The sequence below is a fragment of the Nymphaea colorata genome, chromosome 4, assembly GCF_008831285.2.
Source record: "Nymphaea colorata isolate Beijing-Zhang1983 chromosome 4, ASM883128v2, whole genome shotgun sequence".
Classification (NCBI taxonomy): Eukaryota; Viridiplantae; Streptophyta; class Magnoliopsida; order Nymphaeales; family Nymphaeaceae; genus Nymphaea; species Nymphaea colorata.
The window spans coordinates 25,146,818-25,169,658 of record NC_045141.1 but is presented as its reverse complement, the minus strand read 5'-3'; the positions used below and the strand labels follow the sequence as shown (position 1 = coordinate 25,169,658).

The 22,841-nt window shown below is 37.4% G+C and overlaps 2 protein-coding genes across 4 annotated transcripts in view; one reads left to right on the top strand and one right to left on the bottom strand.

The window, feature by feature from the left end:
- Positions 1 to 14,658, top strand: part of LOC116253561 (protein ILITYHIA) — a 33,080-nt gene extending 18,422 nt beyond the window's left edge. For both annotated transcript variants that reach the window (XM_031628426.2, XM_031628425.2), the window contains exons 30-60: positions 4 to 151; positions 1,453 to 1,575; positions 1,665 to 1,721; positions 1,821 to 1,931; positions 2,046 to 2,237; positions 2,329 to 2,502; positions 4,263 to 4,373; positions 4,461 to 4,530; positions 4,598 to 4,676; positions 4,781 to 4,883; positions 4,975 to 5,145; positions 5,301 to 5,423; positions 5,504 to 5,617; positions 7,146 to 7,252; positions 7,409 to 7,460; positions 7,547 to 7,653; positions 7,760 to 7,819; positions 7,897 to 8,011; positions 8,483 to 8,593; positions 8,668 to 8,805; positions 8,908 to 9,030; positions 9,161 to 9,232; positions 10,174 to 10,286; positions 11,622 to 11,780; positions 11,867 to 11,963; positions 12,042 to 12,224; positions 13,252 to 13,446; positions 13,528 to 13,701; positions 13,787 to 13,919; positions 14,021 to 14,099; positions 14,281 to 14,658. In XM_031628426.2, coding sequence (XP_031484286.1) covers positions 4 to 151; positions 1,453 to 1,575; positions 1,665 to 1,721; positions 1,821 to 1,931; positions 2,046 to 2,237; positions 2,329 to 2,502; positions 4,263 to 4,373; positions 4,461 to 4,530; positions 4,598 to 4,676; positions 4,781 to 4,883; positions 4,975 to 5,145; positions 5,301 to 5,423; positions 5,504 to 5,617; positions 7,146 to 7,252; positions 7,409 to 7,460; positions 7,547 to 7,653; positions 7,760 to 7,819; positions 7,897 to 8,011; positions 8,483 to 8,593; positions 8,668 to 8,805; positions 8,908 to 9,030; positions 9,161 to 9,232; positions 10,174 to 10,286; positions 11,622 to 11,780; positions 11,867 to 11,963; positions 12,042 to 12,224; positions 13,252 to 13,446; positions 13,528 to 13,701; positions 13,787 to 13,919; positions 14,021 to 14,099; positions 14,281 to 14,320 — 3,634 coding nt within the window. In that variant the 3' untranslated portion in view covers positions 14,321 to 14,658. The remainder of the gene's footprint in view (positions 1 to 3; positions 152 to 1,452; positions 1,576 to 1,664; positions 1,722 to 1,820; positions 1,932 to 2,045; positions 2,238 to 2,328; positions 2,503 to 4,262; positions 4,374 to 4,460; positions 4,531 to 4,597; positions 4,677 to 4,780; positions 4,884 to 4,974; positions 5,146 to 5,300; positions 5,424 to 5,503; positions 5,618 to 7,145; positions 7,253 to 7,408; positions 7,461 to 7,546; positions 7,654 to 7,759; positions 7,820 to 7,896; positions 8,012 to 8,482; positions 8,594 to 8,667; positions 8,806 to 8,907; positions 9,031 to 9,160; positions 9,233 to 10,173; positions 10,287 to 11,621; positions 11,781 to 11,866; positions 11,964 to 12,041; positions 12,225 to 13,251; positions 13,447 to 13,527; positions 13,702 to 13,786; positions 13,920 to 14,020; positions 14,100 to 14,280) is intronic.
- Positions 14,659 to 15,239: 581 nt separating this feature from the next.
- On the bottom strand, positions 15,240 to 20,482 carry LOC116253715 (bifunctional riboflavin kinase/FMN phosphatase-like). Of its 2 annotated transcripts, XM_031628685.2 has the most exons (11): positions 20,210 to 20,482; positions 19,393 to 19,517; positions 19,067 to 19,253; positions 18,677 to 18,807; positions 18,495 to 18,564; positions 18,329 to 18,394; positions 17,074 to 17,228; positions 16,860 to 16,955; positions 16,095 to 16,246; positions 15,715 to 15,798; positions 15,240 to 15,621 (listed from the first exon to the last, which is right to left on the bottom strand). In XM_031628685.2, the coding sequence occupies exons 2-11, from the start codon at positions 19,460 to 19,462 to the stop codon at positions 15,481 to 15,483; spliced, it is 1,152 nt and encodes a 383-aa protein (XP_031484545.1). In that variant the 5' UTR covers positions 19,463 to 19,517; positions 20,210 to 20,482; the 3' UTR covers positions 15,240 to 15,480. The 2 variants fall into 2 exon arrangements, with proteins under 2 accessions (XP_031484545.1, XP_031484548.1); XM_031628688.2 differs by lacking the exon at positions 20,210 to 20,482 and having other exon boundaries at positions 19,067 to 19,302.
- Between the last annotated feature and the right edge of the window lie 2,359 nt (positions 20,483 to 22,841).

Genomic DNA, 22,841 nt, shown 5'->3' with positions numbered 1-22,841 from the left:
CAGCTATGTGATCCAGATTTTACCCTTGCTCTTGATTTCTTTCTCTGACCAAGTTTCTGCTGTACGTGAGGCTGCTGAATGTGCTGCCCGTGCAATGATGTCTCAATTAACTGGTTACGGTGTCAAGCTTGTCCTGCCCTCTCTTCTGAAGGTATCTTTTTTCTTATGTTACTGATTTTTTTTAGATGTTGCATTTCATTTGCTTATGCATTTCTTTTCTTTGGGTTCAGATATAGTGTCTTTTTCGTTGTTCCTTCCTTATCCTCATGGAGCTGTGTATTGTATTGTGGGTTATGTTTGGCCTTGCGGAGTTGTCTATGTTTATACCTCTAGGTCATTGGTGACTTTCTTCCCTCTGTTTGTCTTTTTTGTGAGCGATGAAAAAGTCATTTAATGAGCTTATCTCTCTATAAGGTAAACCATGGTCAGGAGATGGCCACTGTGGCGTCATTGGACTCAATTGGACCTTGTGGACACCCCTGTAGATTATTTTTGACTGATGGTTTACAAACTTATTGTCATCATATTCTTACTGCATTTCTCAAGTTGCATGCTTGTTCTTTCTTGAATTTTAGGTTTCTAAGGCTTTCAATGGTGTATATTCTGTTTCTTCTTTTTCAATTTGTGTTAGTCCATATGGCATGTGGTGTCAACATTGTCCTAAACACCTAGTATTTGGGTCCAGATTCCAAAGAGTTTTGTTACATATTACCCATCTGTGCCTCTTTGTCTCTGCATGAGCTGGATGATCTATTTGTGACACACACATAATTTATAATGTCTAATTGAAGGTCATATGACCATTATTTATAAATTAAACACCTAAATTGTTACTTTATTTTCCTATCATAAGTGTGAAGGTGACAATGTTGGGAAGAAATACTGGGTTTGCATGCCTGGTAGAATGTTAGTAGTCACATTTGTGAGCAGGAGGTTAACAACCTACTGCCTGGGAATGATGTTCGAAGGTCTCCCCCATTCCCCTTGCCTCCGAGGTCCTGGGCTGCATCGGCTTCAGCCATGGCGGCTGTGCACACTTCAACTTAGGTACTATAATCCTCTACTTAAGACACAAAGTTATAGTGTTCATGGGAATCGAATTGGAGATTTGCCTTTTCTCAGGCCCCTAGCCCCCCTTGATGCTATATCAGTCGTTGCCTTTGAAAACTGAAGTTTTGATGTAGATTGTTACTTTTCTTTCCTGTTAGTCATTCTAGATTGTTGAATGTAATTGCTTCTGTGATGTGGTTCACTAAATAAGCTTATGACACTATGATTCGTTCAAGTCTTCTTTGAACATTGTTATGACGCATGAGAGACTAGGGTACTGATGCAATCTACTCTTGCTTGATCAGTTGTGAATCTATGTATGATTTTGAGGATAGGCTAAGACTCAGTTATTTTTCTGGTAAAAAACTGCTCTCTTGCTATGAACTCCTTTGCAATTTTCAGGGACTGGAGGACAAAGCATGGAGAACCAAGCAAAGTAGCGTTCAGCTTCTTGGCGCAATGGCTTATTGTGCTCCTGAACAGCTGTCCCAGTGCCTCCCAAAAATTGTACCCAAACTTACTGAGGTTGCTAATTTTAATTCATTTATGCTTCTTCCTCTTTATTACCATGATTTTTTTTTCCAAGACTGTCGATCAAATTTATTATTTTACAGGTTTTGACTGATACACACCCCAAAGTTCAGTCAGCTGGGCAAATGGCCCTTCAACAGGTAGGGTTCATTTGTACCTTACTGATCCCTACGTAATAGCACACATTTTTTTTTGCATTCCCTTCTCTTCTTACTATTGGTGTATTCGCTTGCCTTTAGGTTGGAAGTGTGATAAGGAATCCCGAGATATCTTCACTGGTTCCTACACTGCTGTTGGGTCTTACTGATCCTAATGAGTACACAAGGCACTCACTTGATGTTCTTCTCCAGGTGAACAGAGTATTTGTGCTCTCTATATATTCATTTTTTGGCAGCATTTCTATATTTTAGTCAGTTCTGTATATCCATACCTGACTTTTTTAATCTGGTGCATCTTTTGTATAGACTACTTTTGTCAACTCAGTTGATGCACCGTCACTTGCATTATTGGTACCTATCGTACACCGTGGCCTCAGGGAAAGGAGTGCTGACACTAAGAAGAAAGCGGCACAGATAGTGGGGAACATGTGTTCCTTGGTGACAGAGCCAAAGTACATGATTCCTTACATAGGCCTGCTCATTCCTGAAGTTAAGAAGGTATTATCATTTCTTGGTTCAAATTTTATATGAACTTGTTTACTTTTTATATGTGGAATTCCTTAGTTATGTTGTTTCTTTGCCCAAATAGGTTCTTGTTGATCCTATTCCAGAAGTTCGTTCGGTAGCTGCCAGAGCTCTTGGGTCACTTATAAGAGGCATGGGTCAGGAACACTTCCCAGATCTTGTACCATGGTTACTGGATACTCTTAAATCAGATAGTAGTAATGTCGAGCGCTCTGGAGCTGCCCAAGGATTGAGTGAGGTGAGTAAATATCTTATGTAGACTCCTTAATCTTGTTATGGGCCATAATTTTGTAGTAAAAGTATAGTGATATACTTGCATTTGTTTGGTCATAGTTGTGGTCACTTCTTTGAGCATAAATAAGAAGAAAAAAATTTTCTCACTTAGGTTGTATCATGTTCAATATAGTGAATAAATTATGAGTTTGCTCAGAATTCAACAATATCGTTCCTGGCAATTCCTTGGAAATTTTTTCTTGTGTTTTTTTTTTCAGAATTGGATTTTCTTGGGAAACCTCGTGAAAATCTGGAAAGTCTTGAGGACTACAGAACACATACAAGAATTTCAAAAAATATGTGCAATAATTTGCTCTTCACTTTTGCTGAAAGCTACAAACAAAATCATTAAATGGTTCCTAAAACATAACATAAAACAGGGAGAAGTTTTATCCATAAGTTTCCTGAAAACTAAAAATAATATTTGAAAAGAAATTATTGTATGAATAACATGATATCAAGTAATATTTTTCATTTTATTTTGAATTTCTTGCACTATTTCAAGCTTTTGTCGGCAACTTCAAATGGACAATATTATTGTGGCATTTTCACACTCTCCCATACCCTCATATATGTTGTCACACCCAAGTTTTTGAAAATGCTTGGCACCAGTATTTTCACCCATGCCCATGTAATATAGGAAACTATGTAGTCATGCAGAATGGATATCAGTTGTTCTTGAGAGAGCACAGAAGTGATATTATGCACCCCAGGACTGGTCTTGCTTCATCTCTGCCGTAAAATCTGGGTTCCAATTACTTTGAACCATAGTACCGGAAAAATATGTTTTTTTTTTTTCAAAAAAGAAAAGGCCGTTTTTTGCTTCAAAAATACATCAGCTGTATAAAACAGCAGAAAGACCCATCTTTTTGGAAAAGACACAAAATGACAAAAATGAAAAGGACTCCAAAAAAACACGAATAAGGATCCTAAGTCACATGGGTACTTCAGTAAGGTCCATGTACCCGTACCATACCCAAAATGGGTACTTGGACACACTTGGGTACCTTTAATCCAAACTGCTTAATTTTACTTTGATTTAATTTTTTCCACCTTACTTTTCATCTATTCTTAGAGTTATTGTTCATTAACATATAATGTTTTTATTTATATCACTTGTTTATTAAAATCTTGCTTCCATTTTGATTTTTTGTGTTATTTTGCATATATACATACATATATCCTGCCGTATCCCCCTTTTCACATTTTTTAAAGTTGTCATGTCTGTACCCGTATCTCCATACTCGTATCCTTGTGACTTAGGAATAAACACTTTTTTTCAAGCTTTTTGACGGTTTTTGCATTTTTTGTTACTGCATGTTTATTTTCGCATTTTTTGCATTTCATTTTTAGATTTTTAAATATTTACCAAGAATTTCCCTAGAAAAACGACTTTGCCATATTATGCCCGAGGCGAACCTTGCCAATTATCACTCACCCATGGGTTTTCATGAACAGCCCGGAAGAATAATACTTTCACGTATTATCTTCAGATTCTAAATTAACATTTTGTTTGTTTGTCAGGCTCATGTGTTTTTCGCTCATATTTGAAAAAGTTTGTTTCTTCACAAAGACAAAAGGAGTTTTTTAAGTGTCCTTGAGTGGCATGCCCGTGTATTCGATTGAAAGACATTTGATCTCTCAAAGGGGCTATCTTATGGAACCTATAATGTTGCCTAACATGTATCTGAGATTTCCTTTTTCTACTTGAATTGTCCTTTGCAGGTTTTGGCAGCGTTGGGCAAGGACTATTTTGATCAGGTTCTTCCTGATGTCATTCGAAACTGTTCTCATCCGAAGGCATCTGTACGGGATGGGTATCTCACACTATTCAAGGTAATCCTGGAGCATTGTATAAAACCAATATCCACTAGATAAAAACTAAAAAGTTCTTTTCTTATAATAAGTGCACCATTTACACAGTATCTACCAAGATCTTTGGGTGGCATCTTCCAAAATTACCTGCAGCAAGTTCTCCCTGCTATTTTAGATGGTGAGTTCATTATCTTATGTTCACATTACTGTAGAAACTTTCTGCTAAGTTTATTATCTGCTTGCAGGTCTTGCCGATGAGAATGAATCTGTGCGTGATGCAGCTCTCAGTGCAGGTCATGTCCTGGTTGAGCATTATGCAACAACGTATGTATACTGCCTTGTATTTGATATGGTGAAATGATGTTGATTCATAAGGAAACACGTCTTAAGGATCTTTTTGATTGATAGCTTTCTTAACATGGAATCAGGTCATTGCCTCTTCTACTTCCTGCTGTGGAAGATGGAATTTTCAATGACAATTGGCGCATTCGGCAGAGTTCTGTTGAGCTTCTTGGTGATCTTCTTTTCAAGGTTGATTTTGGATGTTGCTCAAGTTACAGGTTTTTATAAGACTTTTATGCTTTCCTATTCACTGTCTGAGGCAATCTATGATGTTACAAAGGTTGCGGGAACATCTGGCAAAGCAATTCTTGAAGGTGGCAGTGATGATGAGGGTTCAAGTACTGAGGCACATGGACGGGCAATTATTGAGGTTTTAGGAAGAGAGAAACGAAATGAAGTTCTGGCTGCTGTTTATATGGTCAGGACAGATGTCAGCTTGTCAGTCCGCCAGGTTTTTTGCTGACCTTTTTTTGTTGCTTGAAGTTATTCCATGATGCTTTGTGTTCACGTGTGTTTTTGTATACATTTGGGCTGTTAAATTTTTTGTGACACCCTTCTGATGCTTTCTTGAGCATTACAGTTACTTGTTCTTTTTTTTTTTTCCAGGCTGCCTTGCATGTCTGGAAGACAATTGTAGCAAATACTCCAAAGACTTTGAAAGAAATAATGCCTGTTTTGATGAATACACTTATATCATCACTTGCCTCCACATCATCTGAAAGGCGACAGGTTGGTTCTCTTATGGGAGGATAAATTTGATGCAATTCATTTTCCGTCCTTTTTGTTCCTTATGCTCTGTATATTTCCAGGTTGCAGGAAGATCTCTTGGAGAACTTGTTCGTAAGCTTGGTGAACGTGTCCTCCCAATGATTATACCGATTCTTTCCCAAGGTTTGAAGGATCCAAACCCAAGCCGGAGACAGGTAATTTTATGATCTTTACTGTTTTGTATTTGTGCATAAGATCATTAGTAGGAACTCTACTTCAGCTTTTTATTCTTTTTTCAGTAATGCGCTTGTGTCTCATGTTTCTTTTGGTTGTTGCATGGGGTACTTTATCTTTTGGATGCCTGTTGCTTTTGTTATGACATATTTTTTGCTTCTTCTGGTCCCAACTTCTTATCCCGTACATATTAAGTATTTGGTTCATCGATGTTGTCCTCAACAAACCAATTTCTAAGTTCTTTTTCAATTTGCATTTCTTCACAGGAAAAAAGGTAGAGGATTTGAAATAAAAAAAATATGAAAGTTTGTGCTACGAGATGATGATAGGTCTTCCAGTATTCCTTTCTGCAGAAAACTAGATTATTTTTTAAACATAAAATAAACAAAATAAAGACACATGTATACTAAAAATATCAATATTTTTTTTTGAATTCTTGGGAAAAGATTGGGCTTATGATGGGAAAATGTTTTAGACCTGTCTTAGTACAATGTCTTCAATATTTTAAAAATGTCATATTTTTTTGAACATATTATCTGCTTGGACCAAACAACTACTTTCAAAATGTAATTGAGATTGGCAATCATGGATTTCTGTGTGGTTTCTGCAAAATGTACCCTCGTGTTTGTTTTGGCTTTGTTGCATTCAGGTTTTCAGATAAAGATACCATCAGATCAGTGATGGTCAATGATGGCTGATGGCTATAAAACTGCAGTTCTACTTTGTCATTTTCTTTTAGCTGACATCTTGGGTTGTGATTCTCAGATGGTTCTCATGAACCCAAAACTATCACTTTGCCATCTCTTAGCAGTTACCCATTCCAGTGGATTGATGGATGTTAATTGTAGTTATTTCTTTCTCACAAGAGCTAAACAAGTGGCATGAGTCATGACTAATAAATTGAAATATAGGCCAAATGGGGTCCATTTAGCCAGAACACTTAAATATTTACGGTGGCAAGTGGAAATTGATGGATACACCTACTTGTATAGGGTGAACATTTTTGTTGTTAAGTTCCCTAAAGAACTAATCTGAAAAGAATGGACTTCAACAAGCCACAAGAAAGTCGTTCAATCAAGAACCTGTGATGCTGACAAGAGCAATACAAGCAACGCTCACAAAATAAAGAGTAGTGTATAAATGGCATATACAACACACATGGAAAAAAAATATTGTATCAAGCTCAAATACCTGAACACTTGTGTCGTGACAATGTTTTCATACACAAAGTTACCAAAGTGGACTAGAAGACCAACCAAACAGGCCCAAAAAATAAAATAACATAAATACATAATAAAGAAAAAAAAAACATATAATGTATACACACATTTCTGCATGTGTGTATGTATTTGCAAGTTGAGCACATTGTCATTTGCAATTGCTCACTTATAGGCTTGTATAAGGCAATTTGAAAGAGGACGGTAGTTTGCAACTTTGCATTTGTCTTTATCTATTGAAATATGGTGGATGACCACACACCATTTCACGTTGGATGTTTCCTCCTGACAGGGTGTGTGTGTTGGGCTTAGTGAAGTCATGGCAAGTGCTGGTAGGCACCAGTTGTTGGCTTTCATGGATGAGCTCATACCTACAATTCGAGCTGCTCTTTGTGATAGGTATATTTTATTTTTAAATATTTTGCAGTTATGTGCCAAAGAAGTTTATTTTGTTTTCTTGTACTTTTGTCATTTGTGTATTTATAATTTTGTATGTTAAATGTGCTCTTGCCTTCTCATTTTGCATTTTATATTTAAAATTGATTTCCTATGAAGTATGCCTGAGGTTCGTGAATCTGCTGGATTGGCATTTGGCACTCTTTATAAGGTATCTGTCTTTTCTTGAGTTACAATGTTAGTTATTGTTATATTAACTTATTGTTATTTAGTTGGTTTTAAATGTTGATTATGCAGAACGCAGGAATGCAAGCGGTTGATGAAATTGTTCCTACACTTCTTCATGCTCTAGAGGATGATGAGACATCTGGCACTGCACTTGATGGTCTCAGACAAATACTGAGGTATACTTTGTGATTAACTTTTAAATTTTTAATTGATTTTTGTTCTTGTTCTTTCTTTCTGTGTTCAAACTCTTTGCTTACATTTTCCTGTTTCCCCCCAATGTAGTGTAAGGACTACGGCTGTTTTGCCGCACATTTTGCCAAAACTAGTGCAAGTCCCTCTCTCGTAAGTTCATTTATGTTTTTTATTTTGTGGATGTTGCATGGACCTTTTGTAAACAAGTCATTTTTTCCTAAATGCAGTGCATTTAATGCTCATGCAATTGGAGCATTGGCAGAGGTTGCTGGCCCTGGCTTAAATGGACACCTTGGTTCTATTATTCCTGCGTTACTTTCTGGCATGGGTAGTGATAATGAGGTAGGAAGGAACTCTCACGATTATGTGAAATCTCTTGGTCACTTTCCACATGAAGTAGAAAAAATTGTGTAACATTAGTTTATGATAATGCTTTCTTGATCTAATTCTGTATTTTCTTCCACCATATACTGCTCAAACATGGTTTTAATGGGCGTGGTTGCATGAGAACAAATAACTTTTTTTATTTGATTCAGAGGAAAAGAAAACTTTTACAAGTTTGTAGCTGCTAAATGCAATTGATCTACAATGTTCTTTTGGATAACTGGTTCCACAGTTTTTGGAGTTTTTGGTTTTGGGCCTTTTGGCACAAAAACGTGTGTAATATTCATATTTATGGGTAGCATGTGAATATGTATGTCCTTTTTCCTTATGATGCTTATTGTATTTACTTAGAAGAAGATATTTATATGGGTGATATCAGGTCATGCATTTCCTTTGGTTTCTATAGCTTGATTTATATCTTTGATATAGGATACCCGAACTTTGGCTAAAAAGGCTGGAGAAACGGTTGCTCTGGTGATTGACGAGGAGGGCATTGATCCGTTGATCTCAGAGCTCCTCAAAACCCTTGGTGATAGCCAGGTTTGTTTAACTGTTTCTAGTTGGTCATTTTCATTTTTTCTGTTATTGATGCATTCTTTTTCATATTTTTTTAGGTATATATGAGGAGCGCCTCGGTGTATTTAATTGGGTACTTTTTCAAGAACAGTGATTTGTATTTGGTTGATGAGGCTCCCAACATAATATCAACTCTTATAGTTATGCTTACAGATACAGATTCTGCTACAGTTATGGTATGTCACGGCCATATCCATTTTATATTAATTCTAAAATTTATGACACACTGATCTCTGATAGCTTATAAGTAGTAATCAAATCACCTTACTTGAGAATAGGGTGCTTGGGAAGCCTTGGGAAAGGTTGTTGCATCAGTACCGAAGGAAGTACTTCCATCTTATATTAAACTGGTACGTGATGCTGTGTCAACAGCTAGAGACAAGGAACGGAGGAAGCGAAAGGTATTTATTTTTGTGTTAGAATCAACATGCAGCTAATATTTTTATGGTTATATTTGTCAACATTGTGCCTTGATTTTGATTGTGCTTCTACTTAGCCCGGACGTGCCTTGGTCTGTTTTACCATGTACAGGGTGGGCCTATTGTAATTCCTGGCTTCTGTCTTCCCAAAGCGCTTCAACCATTGTTGCCAATTTTTCTTCAGGTATTGTTAAGGAATTTGTGGTTTAGAATGTCGCCAATGTGAAATGTCATGGTTTGCAAGATACTATATCATCAATATCAAATATCATGGTGTGCAAGAAAGTATCCACACTCTGTACTGCTTCATGAATTTTTTTGCTGTTTTTCCAAAATATTTTTTTGAAAATGAAAACGTCATATTTTTACTTCCACAACCATGGTATTACATTTTCACTGTGATATTTTTACATTTTCAACAATATTTTTATTATATTTTAATCTTGGTTTCTTTGATCGGTTCACTAAATATTTGAACTTTTATAAATGTTGTTTAATAAAATTAGTGAAAACCTCACCATGTGTGCCTCCTATCCAATGGGGACAGGTAGAAAATCTCTTCTTGGTGAAGGGTCATCTTTGCTCTGGAGTGGTAGTAATAAAGGAAAGAAACTAGGTTTTGTCGTGAGAAAGCATACAAGTGGTCCTTGATGAATATATCTTATATGCTGAAAGGAATTGATGGGTCATGAATGATGTTCATGTTCCAACTAGTTTGTACGTAGATGAAGGTGCAGATGCGCAACCAGAATACCTCAGTCCTCAGTATTATGTACACTTTGAGGAATACCTTTAAGGTGTGGGACTCCTTTTCTGTACATTGATGCTATTTCAAAAACAAAAGTCAATACACCATACACCCTTCTTCTAAGTATACGATTTCCTCTCCCCAACATCCTCCTTGAAACTGGGGGACAATGTGAGTTGTCTCCAGCTTACCAATTACATTGTAGGTTGAGTCTCCCTTACTGCTTAGCTAGCGAATAGTACATACCTGGTTCTTTTTCCTTCTTCATGAGCTTTATGTTCTACTGATGAAGCCATTTTTATATTCTTTTTAGAATATCTGTCCTTATCTTTGGGAGAAATACTGAATCTCTTTGCATAAAATGCTGGTGGTGGCAGGGTCTTATCAGTGGTTCAGCTGAATTAAGAGAGCAAGCTGCTGAAGGATTAGGAGAATTGGTTGATGTTACTGGTGAAAAAGCACTCAAGGAATTTGTTGTTCCTATTACTGGGTACGTTCAATGGAAAGCAGAATTTCTGCTTTGTTGTAGTTGTAGGGAATCATTTCTATTATTCTGCTTTCATTTATTAATTGTATTTTAGTCTTTTCTTTTTAATCCCATGGTGTTTGACAAAAGCACAACAGGTCCTAAGGGCTATAAGCCTATAACATTGAGTTGTTATGATGCTCGAGTACATCATTATGTTTTAAATAATTTGGTAAAATAACTTTTGGTACTCCCTGTGAGTGATATTTTGTCAGTGTCCTCATGAGTTGTTTTATCTAACATGCACGTGCTGCTCTGGCTTGTAGATACAGTGGTGACTTACATGCCATAACAGGAGCATTAGATTCTTAAAACTTCTGCTGTTTAGAATGCATGTGCTTGCCTGGATATGAGAAGTTTTTTAACCTTGTTTATTGCTGATAAGATTGTTTTCATGCATTATTTTGCTTTTATGATATGGTTAAAAGAGAAGTAGTATAGTTTTCTTTATTGAGAGACATGGCCTAATTTTCTCTTTTTCATGATTTTTTTTTGTGATAATCAAAGAAAGCTTCTAAAATTACTCTTTCTTCTAGAATGATCCTAAAGAATACTTCAGTTCTCTAATCTCTATGAGTATACTGCTAAACCTCAGTACTGCTATTAATTGAGGGATTTGAAAGGACGGGATATGGAAATCAAATGTTAATTACATATTACATATGCAAGCAGAGTTGGATGTCCTATTTACTGTTTATGACATTGTAAGTCGTAACTATTTTTTATCAATTTTTCTGGAAGAATTTAATGATCTTTACTTTGTTTTATTTATTTTCTATTTCTAAAGAAAAATATTAGAAGCCTACTGGTGGATTGCATCATTTTTTTGTTATTCCTTGTGCCTTTTCTTCCTCATTTCAGAATTCCAAAATACTTTTTTATTACATATCCTGAAAATCTGCTGGATTCAGAACTTATTTTTGTGGAAGATCTAACTAGCAACTTTTACATTCTTATCATTTCTTTTCTGATCCTTCATAGGATAGTGCTTATGATCCTGAAACTATTGCCTATAAGTTGCTCTTTTAATATTTTTAATCATTTTTTATAAGTTTTTGCCATTTCCTATGATGGTAGTAATGTCCTAAAAGGTGTTAAATAAGATGTAACAGAGTAATTATGAGATTTTTGAATGTCTTGATTCTGTTCTTACAAAAAAACTCAAACTAAAAAAATGTTATTTTTCTTCAGAACTCTGGTAAGTAGGACTGGAACTTTCTCATACAATGATCATGGGGTCTAGATCCTATGCTTAGTGCTGAAGGCAACTGGCTAATTTTTTGGTAATTTTGGTTGCAGGCCTCTTATTAGGATCATTGGTGATAGATTTCCTTGGCAGGTTAAAAGTGCTATTCTGTCCACTTTGTGCATCATAATAAGCAAAGGAGGTGTTGCATTGAAGCCATTCCTTCCACAGCTTCAAACAACTTTTATCAAATGCCTGCAAGACAATGCTAGGCAAGCTCATATGTTCTCATCTGTTGTAAATGAGCTTATTAGCTCATCTCATATTCCATGTCTCATGTATGTATCTGTCATTGCAGGACCGTCCGTTCAAGTGCTGCTTTAGCACTAGGGAAACTTAGTGCTCTTAGTACGCGTGTAGATCCTTTGGTTGGTGATCTACTTTCATTATTGCAGGTAAATTGGTTACTTGTTTTTTGCTGTTGGACCTGTAACTAAGGTTGATATGTGTTAAGATTAAGCAATTGCATTCAGGCGTCCGATGGTGGTGCACGTGAAGCTGTGTTGGTTGCTCTAAAGGGTGTGGTGAAACATGCTGGAAAGATTGTTAGCAGTCCTGTTCGCTCTCGTGCATTAACTCTTCTAAAGGATTTAATACAGCTTGAGGATGATCATATTCGAAGTTCAGCTGCAGGTGTTTTGGGTACACTGTCTCAGGTATGATTCTTCATTAGTTCATTTGAGTGTCAATTAAATGACTGGAATACCTTCATGGTTAGAATGGTCTATTCTTGTTTCCTTCCCCCTCCGAGCCTTTTTTTTTCTTTATGCATTTGAGTATTTATATTTTTCCCAAAAATGGCTCTAGTCAGATTGCTTGGGGCTGCAATATTTTTCAGTTAAGCCATTTCCGTTCTAAGCTTAGATTTTGTTACCAAATGGATTTGATGCTGATCAAGAAATATCTATGGGTCATCTCCTCCTCCACTGCTGGAACAAGCAAAGGGAAAGTCGTTTCATAATGGGTGGTCTATCCTTGGCAAAAGCAAAAGGACACTGCCTTCTGTGGCTGCTTACTATTCTTGTGGCTTTGTTGGTTAAATTTTATCCATGGAGAAGCTGAATTGCAACTGCTTTTGTTTTTTTTCTCGTGGTAGAGCATATATGCTCAAGACAAGAACAACTTCAGTTTTATATTTAGGGAATTGAATTGCACCCATGTGCTTCAGTTGCTAATTAAATTCTCAGTGACTAGCCTTTGACGATGAGATATTGAGGTTTTTCCTGCCAATTTTTTTCAGTTTGTGCAGGAATGTTACTTTTTTATTTTTTTATCATTAATTTGCATATTCTGTGCAGTGTTTTATCTCGTGACAATCTTATTTTCTCATTAACAGCTAGTGAAGTAAGGATAAGTATCTGCATGTGCACACACACACTCCTCGGACATTATTGAAGGGATTAAATGCTCTTCTTTGGGAACCTTGGAATTACTAGAAAGTAAGAAGTGCACTGCTAGTAAAAATCTTAAACCCATTGCAGTTCTCGCTAGCAGCTTTTGAAATATTGCTAGAATGCTGCCTCAGTAAAAAATCTTAAACCCGTTGCTCTTCTTCTTTTTGGTTGCAATATGTTGCATAAAAACTTCCCATTACTTTGGCGTAGATTTGTTTCCATTATTTTTCTGTTCTCTCCCCTTTGTTGTTTTTAGTCAGCTACTTGATTTTTGACGTGCTAATTGCAGTACATGGATGACGGGGAAATGCTTGATCTTGCACAAACTTTGGCAACCATGGGTTTGTCACAGAGCTGGTTTATCAGACATGGTTCCATCTTGACATTCTCTTCCATATTCTTGCATAGTCCCTCTATTTTGTGCACCTGTACTGCCTACCCAGTGGTTGTCAGTCGCTTAAAAGATGCTTTGGAAGATGACAAGGTATTAAAGGACGACTTCTTCCAAGTTTCACTTTCGTGGTTTTTGTGATTCATGATTATTCTGATTTTGCATGTTTTTTAGTTTCCAATTCGTGAGACAGCAAATAGAGCATTGGGGAGGCTTCTAGTGTATCAGGTTCAAAGTGAAGGTGCACATGGGCCATCAGAACTCGTTCCTTGTCTAGTGTCTACATTGCGTGATGACTCCAGTGAAGTGAGAAGAAGAGCTTTATCTGGTGTTAAAGCAATTGCTAAGGTATGTCATTATAGAACCATTAGAAAACTTTCTGGCTGTCGATCCATCTTATGCTAACTAGTGATTGAGCATTTTCCCACTTCAGGCAAATCCGTCTGCTCTATGTCCCTTCTTAACAATTGTTGGACCTGCCCTTGCTGAGTGCCTGAAGGATGGGAATACACCTGTGCGGCTTGCTGCCGAGCGATGTGCTCTGCATGTGTTTCAGTTGACTAAAGGTATTAACTTTGTAGCATCTCAGTATACGCATGTGCATTTGTTACCATGTATAGTTCAAAATTTCAAATTGTGATTTTCTCTGTACTACACTTGATGATAGGCTCAGAGCATGTTCAAGCTTCTCAGAAGTACATCACAGGCTTGGACGCCAGGCGAATCTCAAAGCTTCCAGAGGACAGGTATCTGCTTCTAGATCACATCTGAATGTTATGCATTATCTTTGTTTTCATGCTTGTGCGTAAATTCTCTTGATCTGCTCGATTTGTTTGGTTCGCTCTTGGTCTCTCTCTTTGTATACAAATGTTGCTTCTATCATTTTATTGATTTGCTTGTCACACCCAAAAAAAACAAAAAATGCAGCGATGACAGTGAGGATGGTGAGGAGGATATGCCGAAGTAACCATGTTGATGTACCAATGTGTTCGATTATGATGTATTTTTTCTTGGAGGTGGAATTGATTGCCGTGCTCCAGCTGTCTCCAGCTCATGCTTGTCAAATCTGAGGTTTTTATACCCCAGGAAATGCTGCATGTGCACCAAATTATTCATTGCTCTGATGCTCATGCAGTCAGAAGTGTGAACTTTTTCCCAGCCAAGTATGTTTCGGTTTTGTACAATATGAGAGAGAGAGAGAGAGAGAAGGGCAAACATCGAGTTGAAATTTTGCGGGATGAAGCCCAGTTTATTGTTTGAGTTTTCAATGATCATGAATAAATGAAAGTTTGAATTTTCACCTCAGATGAATGCTCTTGCTGTTGTCAATGTGATTATGGCATAAATCCAGTTTATTTGTTTAACGTTTTGAACCATATTGTTACTTTGCCAATTCATATTGGAAATCTCCTCCCTACATAACCCATTTGGCCGTGCAACGTCCTTATGTTTGATAAAACCATTTAGAAAATCGGCTATAAGTGTTGGAAAGCCCAACGACGTGATATCAGCTTGGAAATCCCACTGACCGTCATTTCTTAAATCCAAATTCAATTTTTTATTTCAGACGTTCGTCTGCCATTTCTTTGGAACAGTTCAATGATTTGGTCTAAATTGATATATTGACATGGTTAGTTACTTTTAGCTCCATGGTTTGCAGTTCGAACGGAATTATTCAGTCAGATGGAAATACATGTGGTTTTGATCTCCTTTCCTTGTATGCTAATGTCGTTCTGATAAAAGAATGATGCTTGTTGACATTGGAATGCTTAAAGTAGGGATACATACGGCAAAGACTACAAGGATGAGCATGGCCTTCGTTGCATATCATTAGCTACGAAGAGCTATTCAGGGCAAAATAATGACCCACAATCTGCTCATAGGTCTGTGATTAATAAACTGATATATTAGCTGATTTCTAAGCTGAAAATGATGTTTACAAATGCAATTCCATATACAGGTTGTAGCCAGATTCACACGCTTCAATAAAACTATTGTTTATGAAGAAACTAAACGGCATTTATGCACGTCATGCTTGTATTTGGAGGAAAAAGAACTTTTATTAAAATCCAATTCTGCTGAAAAGGCAGCTGCGACATTTTCCTCGAACAGTTGTACTGCATTATCTCATTCGTCATGTTTCCACATAGTTTTCAGATAAGGTGTGTCTTTGTAACCTGAATACAGGGGCATGTCAAGGGCCTTCTCTGCAATCCTTCGGTCCTCATGAATTCTGTCAATCAGGTCACTGAGTGATGCAAAATTTGCCTTCCAAAATCATAGATACGTCAGACGCGATAAAAACAAACATATCAGAAAAAGGAAAAAAAAAAGGGAGATTCCAGTTTGAAAAAGCATTACCTGAGGCCTAATGTAGCCGACCACCACAAGAAGAAGCTGCTCACCATAGAAATCCTTATTAAAATCATGAAGCAGCCAGGGTTCCTGAACATTATTACATTCTCATGTCACCAAGATGTTGACAAACTTCCAGAGTAAGACATGAGAAATGCATGACATTGTTATTAGCTTGATGTTCTGATTGTCAGCTGAACTGAGCAGAAACATGTCTTGAACTATTTAGGGAAAGACAGCTTGTCAATGGAGTAACGGCTTTATGTAGACACTTATCACATGGCTAGCTGTCTTGCTATCTTGGGCATATTAATTGGTCTAGGAGATGAGAATAATAAACATTACTATCAGCAATTGTGATGTTACCAGGCCAACTTGGTACTTACTACAGTCTTTTCAGCATTATTAAAATATGGGTTCCAACCAATGCTCATCACCATCTTATAGATGCCCCGGTTTTCGAGTCCTGCCCAGCCAAAATACACTCCTGAACTATGCTGTGAAAGAACGTCCGAGAAGCCATCTGGCGGTAGATTAGCTACAAAGACAGTAAAGAAACCATAAAAACACCTTCAATTTGCTAATGATTAGGGTTAACATGGAACATGATTCAGATGGCTTTCATGCATTCTCTCCACAATGTCGATAGACAACCGTGCTCATGACAAATGAATCATATTATTAAAAGAACTTCATGCATTAGAGACATCACAAACGTGTTAATAAAATTTCCTTTTACCATCTGATGCATCCTAGGGTCTCAGCTTTAACCTAAGATCCCAACAAAAACTAAGGAAAATAAATAGCCAGATTGCAAGGCAGTAGAAGTTTTAACATGAACTTGTCATTGGTTGTTGAAAAACTTGAATGAAAACCCCAAACTAAGAGGTCAGCAAAGAAAAAAAACAAACAAAAATTGGAATTAAAAAGGCAAACAAGGGGAGAGAAAAAGATAAAGGTTGCTAAGGGAAACATGAGAAAAAACCAAGTGGACAATCAAAGACGAGAGTAAAAGATAGTGTTTTGAGTTACGTGCAAAAGTTAATTAGTTTTGGCTGCTTAAACTTATTTAGAATGAGAGGAGAAGATGGATTGACATAAATTTTCTGCCCAATGTGGTTCATTCTTTTGAATTGTGCTCTTCAACATACCTGTAGGAATTCCAAGAATCTTTGAGCCACGACCATAGCCTTTAATGACAGGACCTCCAATGTACCAGGGGTCAATAGGCAAAGTACCTTCGATCCCTTTACATGAGAAAAAAAAAGATTTAGAACCAATCAGAAAGAAGAAAATGGAATAAATAAGGGTTGATCCTTCAACCAAATATTGATACAAAGTTCTGTGGAGGTACGAAATTCATACAATCCTCAAACTGTGGTAACCCCCATTTCTCAAGCTGCAAATCCAATAGAGAATTGATGACCTCATCTGCAGAGCCATAAAGGTGGGTTTGGTTTGGAATGGAAGGGACAGCAACAACTTCCATTCCAGCTGCTTTACCAGCTGTAATGCCTGGCCTGATGAAAATGTTCAACAGATCACAATTTTGAGCTACTGCAACATTAAAAGTCAAACAAGGATATGGCAAAGAAATTTCTGATTTATTATGTAGAGGATATTTTCCAGAAAATAGTTCAGTATATCAAAAGAATATTACAGAGATGCTACCTGTTTGGTTCCATGGAAATGATTTTCAGTAAAATAATGTTATAACCATTAATCTCTAACTCTCTACCACTGGATGGCAGAAGATGGTTTACCCTTGGCACAAAAAAATTATTTTGCACTCTTGAATTCTACATAAATCATCACCAATTTATGGCACAAATGCAAGCAGATCCTTGTTTGACAGTCCTGGCAGTCTATATCTTATGCAAGACTATGAGCATTTCCCACTATATTGATTGCCAGAACAAACAGCTCATGCATCTTCAAGGTGCCCATGCTTCTCAACATAAGCACCATGCCTATCCTAGCAAAACCTATCCATTGATCCTTCTTACTCTGACCATCTGCAAGCATAAATTTGGTTGAAAATCAGGCATGCTGTATCACATATAGTATAATGCTCACATGAAATTCATATAATTTGGAAGAATGCTTTTTCTTCCATGCTGGAAGATTGCTTTTTCTTCCATGCTGGAGCATGACAATTCAAAAAGCCATGCATATGACAGGCATGACAAGCACATCAACAAACAAATATGGCATATATAAACAAAAATTACACATAATAAATGGGTACTGACACAATAAATAATCATTAAAGTAATGTGCACAATGATAAACTAGCCCACTGTTCAATGTGAAATATCACCTGCTATTCGCATTACATGCTACACTTCTGCAAATGTTTTTTGAGAAAATACAATAAAATTTAGTCCAAGACATGTTCACAGTTACTCCATCATATCAGCAATTCCCTCAGACACCAATATGGTACTGCTTCTCGTAAATATTTGCTGGAAATTCAACAAAAGGATGGCACTACTAACAACCAACATCAAAACAACGGTAATAGTTTATTAATTCTGGCCTGGTCCTTATTTATATGGGCCTATTTTCTCCAGCAGCGAAACAGGAACTAAGCATCATCATAGAGGGGGAGGGATCTTACACTGAATCTTCAACAACCAGACAGCTAGAAGGATCAACATTCAGCCTTTTGGCAGCCTCAAGAAATCTAACAAAGCAAGCCATGGGAACATTTGAAGGTGAATGAATTGTAGGTTTTAAGAAACTTAATCAACATAAACTAGTCAATAAAGTATGATAAGCCTCACATCTCAGGTGATGGTTTCCCTTCTTGTACTTCATCACCACCAATGATTACAGAAAAGGACTCTTTCCATCCTGTACGCAGATCAATTATAGAAAAAAAGAATGAAAAGCTGTCGTACATGAATAAAACATAACCTTAACTGTAATCGGACAATTTTTGCAGGAAATTTCAGATGAGGCATACCATGGTGATATGAAATCTTCTGTTCTATGCCATCCTTAGAAGAGTTTGAAGCTAATGCAATCCTCACACCATGGCGATGCAAATGTTTGATTAGCCGGTCAGCACCTGGAAGAGCCTTGATTTTGGACCAACTGAAATAATCAAATGTCAATAAAGATAACGAAACAGACAAGAAATCCTTTCTTCAGTTTAACAGAAGGGAGCAAACAGAAATCAGTAAGAGAGCTCACTACATTTTCAACAAATTTCAAAATTCAAGTAACATAAAAAGCATTTAATGGCATTAAATTATTAATATGACAACACAACATTTGTTACCTTTTAGAACTTTAAAAACTACGATCCAGAAAAAGAGATTACATTAGAAACAGTGAAAGGATTCAATCTCACAAGTCAGTGAAGAATGGGGCAACGTCAGTCATGAATTCTTCTACACTGCAATGGAGTCCATAATCTTCTATAATGGCAGCTGCAGCTTCCTTCTGCGTCTTTCCTGTCCTATTCAGTGTGCCTCTCCCATCCCATTTTTTACCATACTTGACCAAGAAGACTTTCAGCACGTCATCCACACTGCCTTCTGAAAGGACAATAACTTGTTGAAGATATACAAATGAACCCATAAACACCTAAAACCATTAGGAAAACTCACATCATGTGATTATTACTGCTGCAAAGCAGATCAACTTTAATAGTGGAATGTAGGAAATCTAACACACCTGTGTCTATAAGTGTTCCATCCAAATCGAGAATAACGCATGAAACAGGTCTCCTTATCGAAGGCGTCATGGCTCTCGCTTTGAAGGCCTTAGAACAGATGATGAGCGACGACGGCCATGCCCAACTGCAACATAAAGTATAAACTTAAAACAAACAACGCCTTGTATTCATAAAACGCATCCAACTCAAGCACTTCTAGCGCATTGTAAGTTTCTTTCATCCCATTCAAGCAGTCCCTGCCCGTCCATCAGAGAGAAGGAATCAATCCGTCCCGAGTTTAGCATGGCAATAGACCTCGTTCTAATTATTCAAGATACATAGAACACATTCTACGAACTATTTAGGTATTTAAAAGAAATCACGGACGTTATGTTTTCGTCAAGATATCTCAAGATAACAGTGAGGTTTCAACATAGTAGTTCCATTGATTATGTAGACTGTGCTGCCTAAAATTTCAGAGATAGCACTCAACTAGTTTAGCCATAGTGCCCCATACCCATCAGCAAATCGTTCCAAATTTCCGTCTAGCATTTTTGAATCCCCATCCAAGCATTTTGATAATTCAACTCGTTAATGTGCTACCTCCCCAAAAATTTAAGACAACATCGACGATCTTCTTAAAGAACCAGCCGATCATATAACTATCCAATCAAATGAAAGGAAAATATAGATACCACAGTTTTGCATCGGAACCGTTCCTACCCACCCAACAGAATTGGACGCAGTAGTGAGGAAGAATTCACTATCCAAAAAGAACACTTAGAAAATTTCATCCAAAATAGTAGTGAGAAATGTGAAATAAATTGCGAACCGTACCCAAGATCGATAACCACCGGAGGAGAGCATGCCTAGCGAATTCAGTAGGATTCCCAATTCCACCAAATTCTTGCCTATCCATCTAAAATTTGTCCAACAACAAACATACTAGCACCATCACTGTTTCACCAAGCACACTAGCACCGCCACCGCTTTACCAAGCGTACTAGCAATGAGAGAGAGGGAGAGGGAAACCGAATGAGAATGATCAGGGACTGGGACTGGGAGACTTCCTAAATATTCGGAGCAAGAAAAGGTCACACGAGAGGGTTTGCTACGTGTGGCAGTTTCAGAAAACAGGCAACCATGACGAGTGAAAAGGTTGGTGGGGCCCATGGCAAGATCATCGTGTCGCGGGCAAGAATGGTGTCACCGTCTGCCGTTGAGTCAGTACGGGCCCGATATGATACAGACACAAATTATTCATTAAGGGCTCGTTTGGCATCCATAACATATCAATCAGTTCTAAAATTTGATATGTTATAAGATTTCATGAAGCTCTACAGTAACAACTTGTTACTAATGTCAAACGGCTTTTAATATAAGATTACGACTCATCTACCTCGATTAACAGCTTGTCCTAAGATGGTTTGATCATTCCTCTCCGGTCATTTTGTCTGGGGTTCCCACTTCTCATCCCATGCGTTCTCAACTGTTCCCACCTCCTATGGAGGGAAATTGCCGTTAACTTTCTCAAGCTAGGAGCCTCTTTTCCTTCCGCCCATCTCCCCGAAAACAACGTTTAACTTGCATGTGCATATGTTAAACATATTACATATAGTTAGCGTTCCTTTTGAGCCAGGATCAAACTCTTCTCTTCTTTTGAGGTGGATTGGACTTGCTAAGTGTAGAGCTTGATGAACCGGGTGTGCGGGAGAAAAGAAAAAGAGGAAAAGTATGTATCTGGGGGCTACGTATGGGAAGGGATCCATATCTATCCATCCAGATACGTTTTAGTATGTACCTATTAGGTTTTGGCTAGAATATACTGGGATGAATGGGCTGTTGATTCTAAGCATAGCAGACAAGAGATTAAGCCATCTCAGATATGGCTCTAGATCTAGATCGAATCCGGATAGTATCGTAAAGTCCAATGGTTTATACTGTTACCCGAGACGGTTTGTGCAGCCAGTAAGTGGCAACTCGTAATTCGTTATCGATGTACATAGCTTTATATTGATATGCGAGAGTTGATCTGCATATTTGTCTTTGGTTGTTTACACGCTAGGATTATTTTTAATTATTGAACTTGAAGGTCTTTTAAGTTCTCCATGTCTTTGGTACGTTACAATTTGATTCACTTGGAAAATACTTCTGTAAACTTGTATTTAGATACACTCTAAAAACCCGTTGCTCTTTAAGACGAACTTTTATGAAAACCTGGTTTTTTGTTTGTGTGACAAGACCAAAACCATTTTTTCTATAAGAAACTTGGGGGCCAGGTGCTCAGTTTATTCATGCTCTTTTGCATACGTCCATTATTAGAAAATAAAAAGTTTTATTTGTAAAATTCTAAAAAATTTAATTTAACCTATAGAAAAAAATTTACAGTTCAAGGTTTGAAACTATAATTCGTCCTTTGTAACAAAAAGATTCTTTCTTTACCCCTGCCCATGTTTATGACTCACTATCAAACTGCGGGCTGATAATTGAGGTTTCCGATCTAAACATGACCCATTGGCAGCCCGAAGGAAAGGTAACCCCATTCCACAAGAAGAAGTGTATGATAAATAGATTATACAGTACAAAATGAAAAGTGAATGTAAATACTGGTTTTAGTGAGATTTATTTGTGCAACAGAGAGAGAGAGAGAGAGAGAGAGAAGAAAATATTGCAATCTTATGGAGATCATGACAGATTAAGTACCTGAAGTAGAGCAGTACTGGATGAAAACTTCTAGCTTCAACTCCTTTTATTGCTTCTGTGGTGCTTTATAATGCAAAAAAAGAAAGAAAGAAAAGGTGGCAGCACATCAATTGTTCATGTGACAGCTATGGCGGATGGACCAATCCCAATGGGATCCTAAGGTGCTTGGAATGTGCCAATTCAGTTGTTGGGTATCACGGAATCTTCTTGGGCATGACGACGGCGAAAGACCGGCGAGTGGAATCCGATCAACTAAGATGTGCGGCGGATATTTACCATAGCGATTCAATTGGATACATTCAATCTAATTGAATTTGCCAACTTTCAGGCAAAGTTGGCAGGAAAGATTGAAATTCCTTTTAAAAATTCACAATAACAGTGGTACTTTTACTTTTACCTTGCCATGGAAAAGACAGAAAAAAAATTAGTTTCAGTGAACACACTGTCATTGTCTTGCTTCAAATGCAAAGTCTGGGAAGTAGGCACAAGGAGGAAGAGGGATGAAATCTCTTATCTGTGGATATGCTTGGGAATAGGAGTGTAGCAGTACGATGGAATCTCGAATCTGTCGATGTGCTTGGGAACATCCTCATCCTCGCAGTCCCAATCTCGTATCTGATGCTTGGGAACACCCTCATCCTCACAGATCGAAGTTATTCTTTTGGGGACGTTGCCCCAGCAGCTTGATTGCTGAACAACAAACATGATTCTATGATTAGTTCTTGTTTTGTCATGCATCTAGTTAATTTGAAGAGATTATATACCA

What these genes read in the sequence shown, in the direction of transcription:
- LOC116253715 (XM_031628685.2), bottom strand. Translation starts at nt 19,462, where the DNA reads ATGACGCCTTCGATAAGGAGACCTGTTTCATGCGTTATTCTCGATTTG. An exon ending in GTTACCACAGTTTGAGGATT is followed by an intron (nt 16,956 to 17,073) that starts GTATGAATTTCG and finishes TCTCATGTAAAG; the next exon opens with GGATCGAAGGTACTTTGCCT. An exon ending in ATAATGCTGAAAAGACTGTA is followed by an intron (nt 15,799 to 16,094) that starts GTAAGTACCAAG and finishes AATAATGTTCAG; the next exon opens with GAACCCTGGCTGCTTCATGA.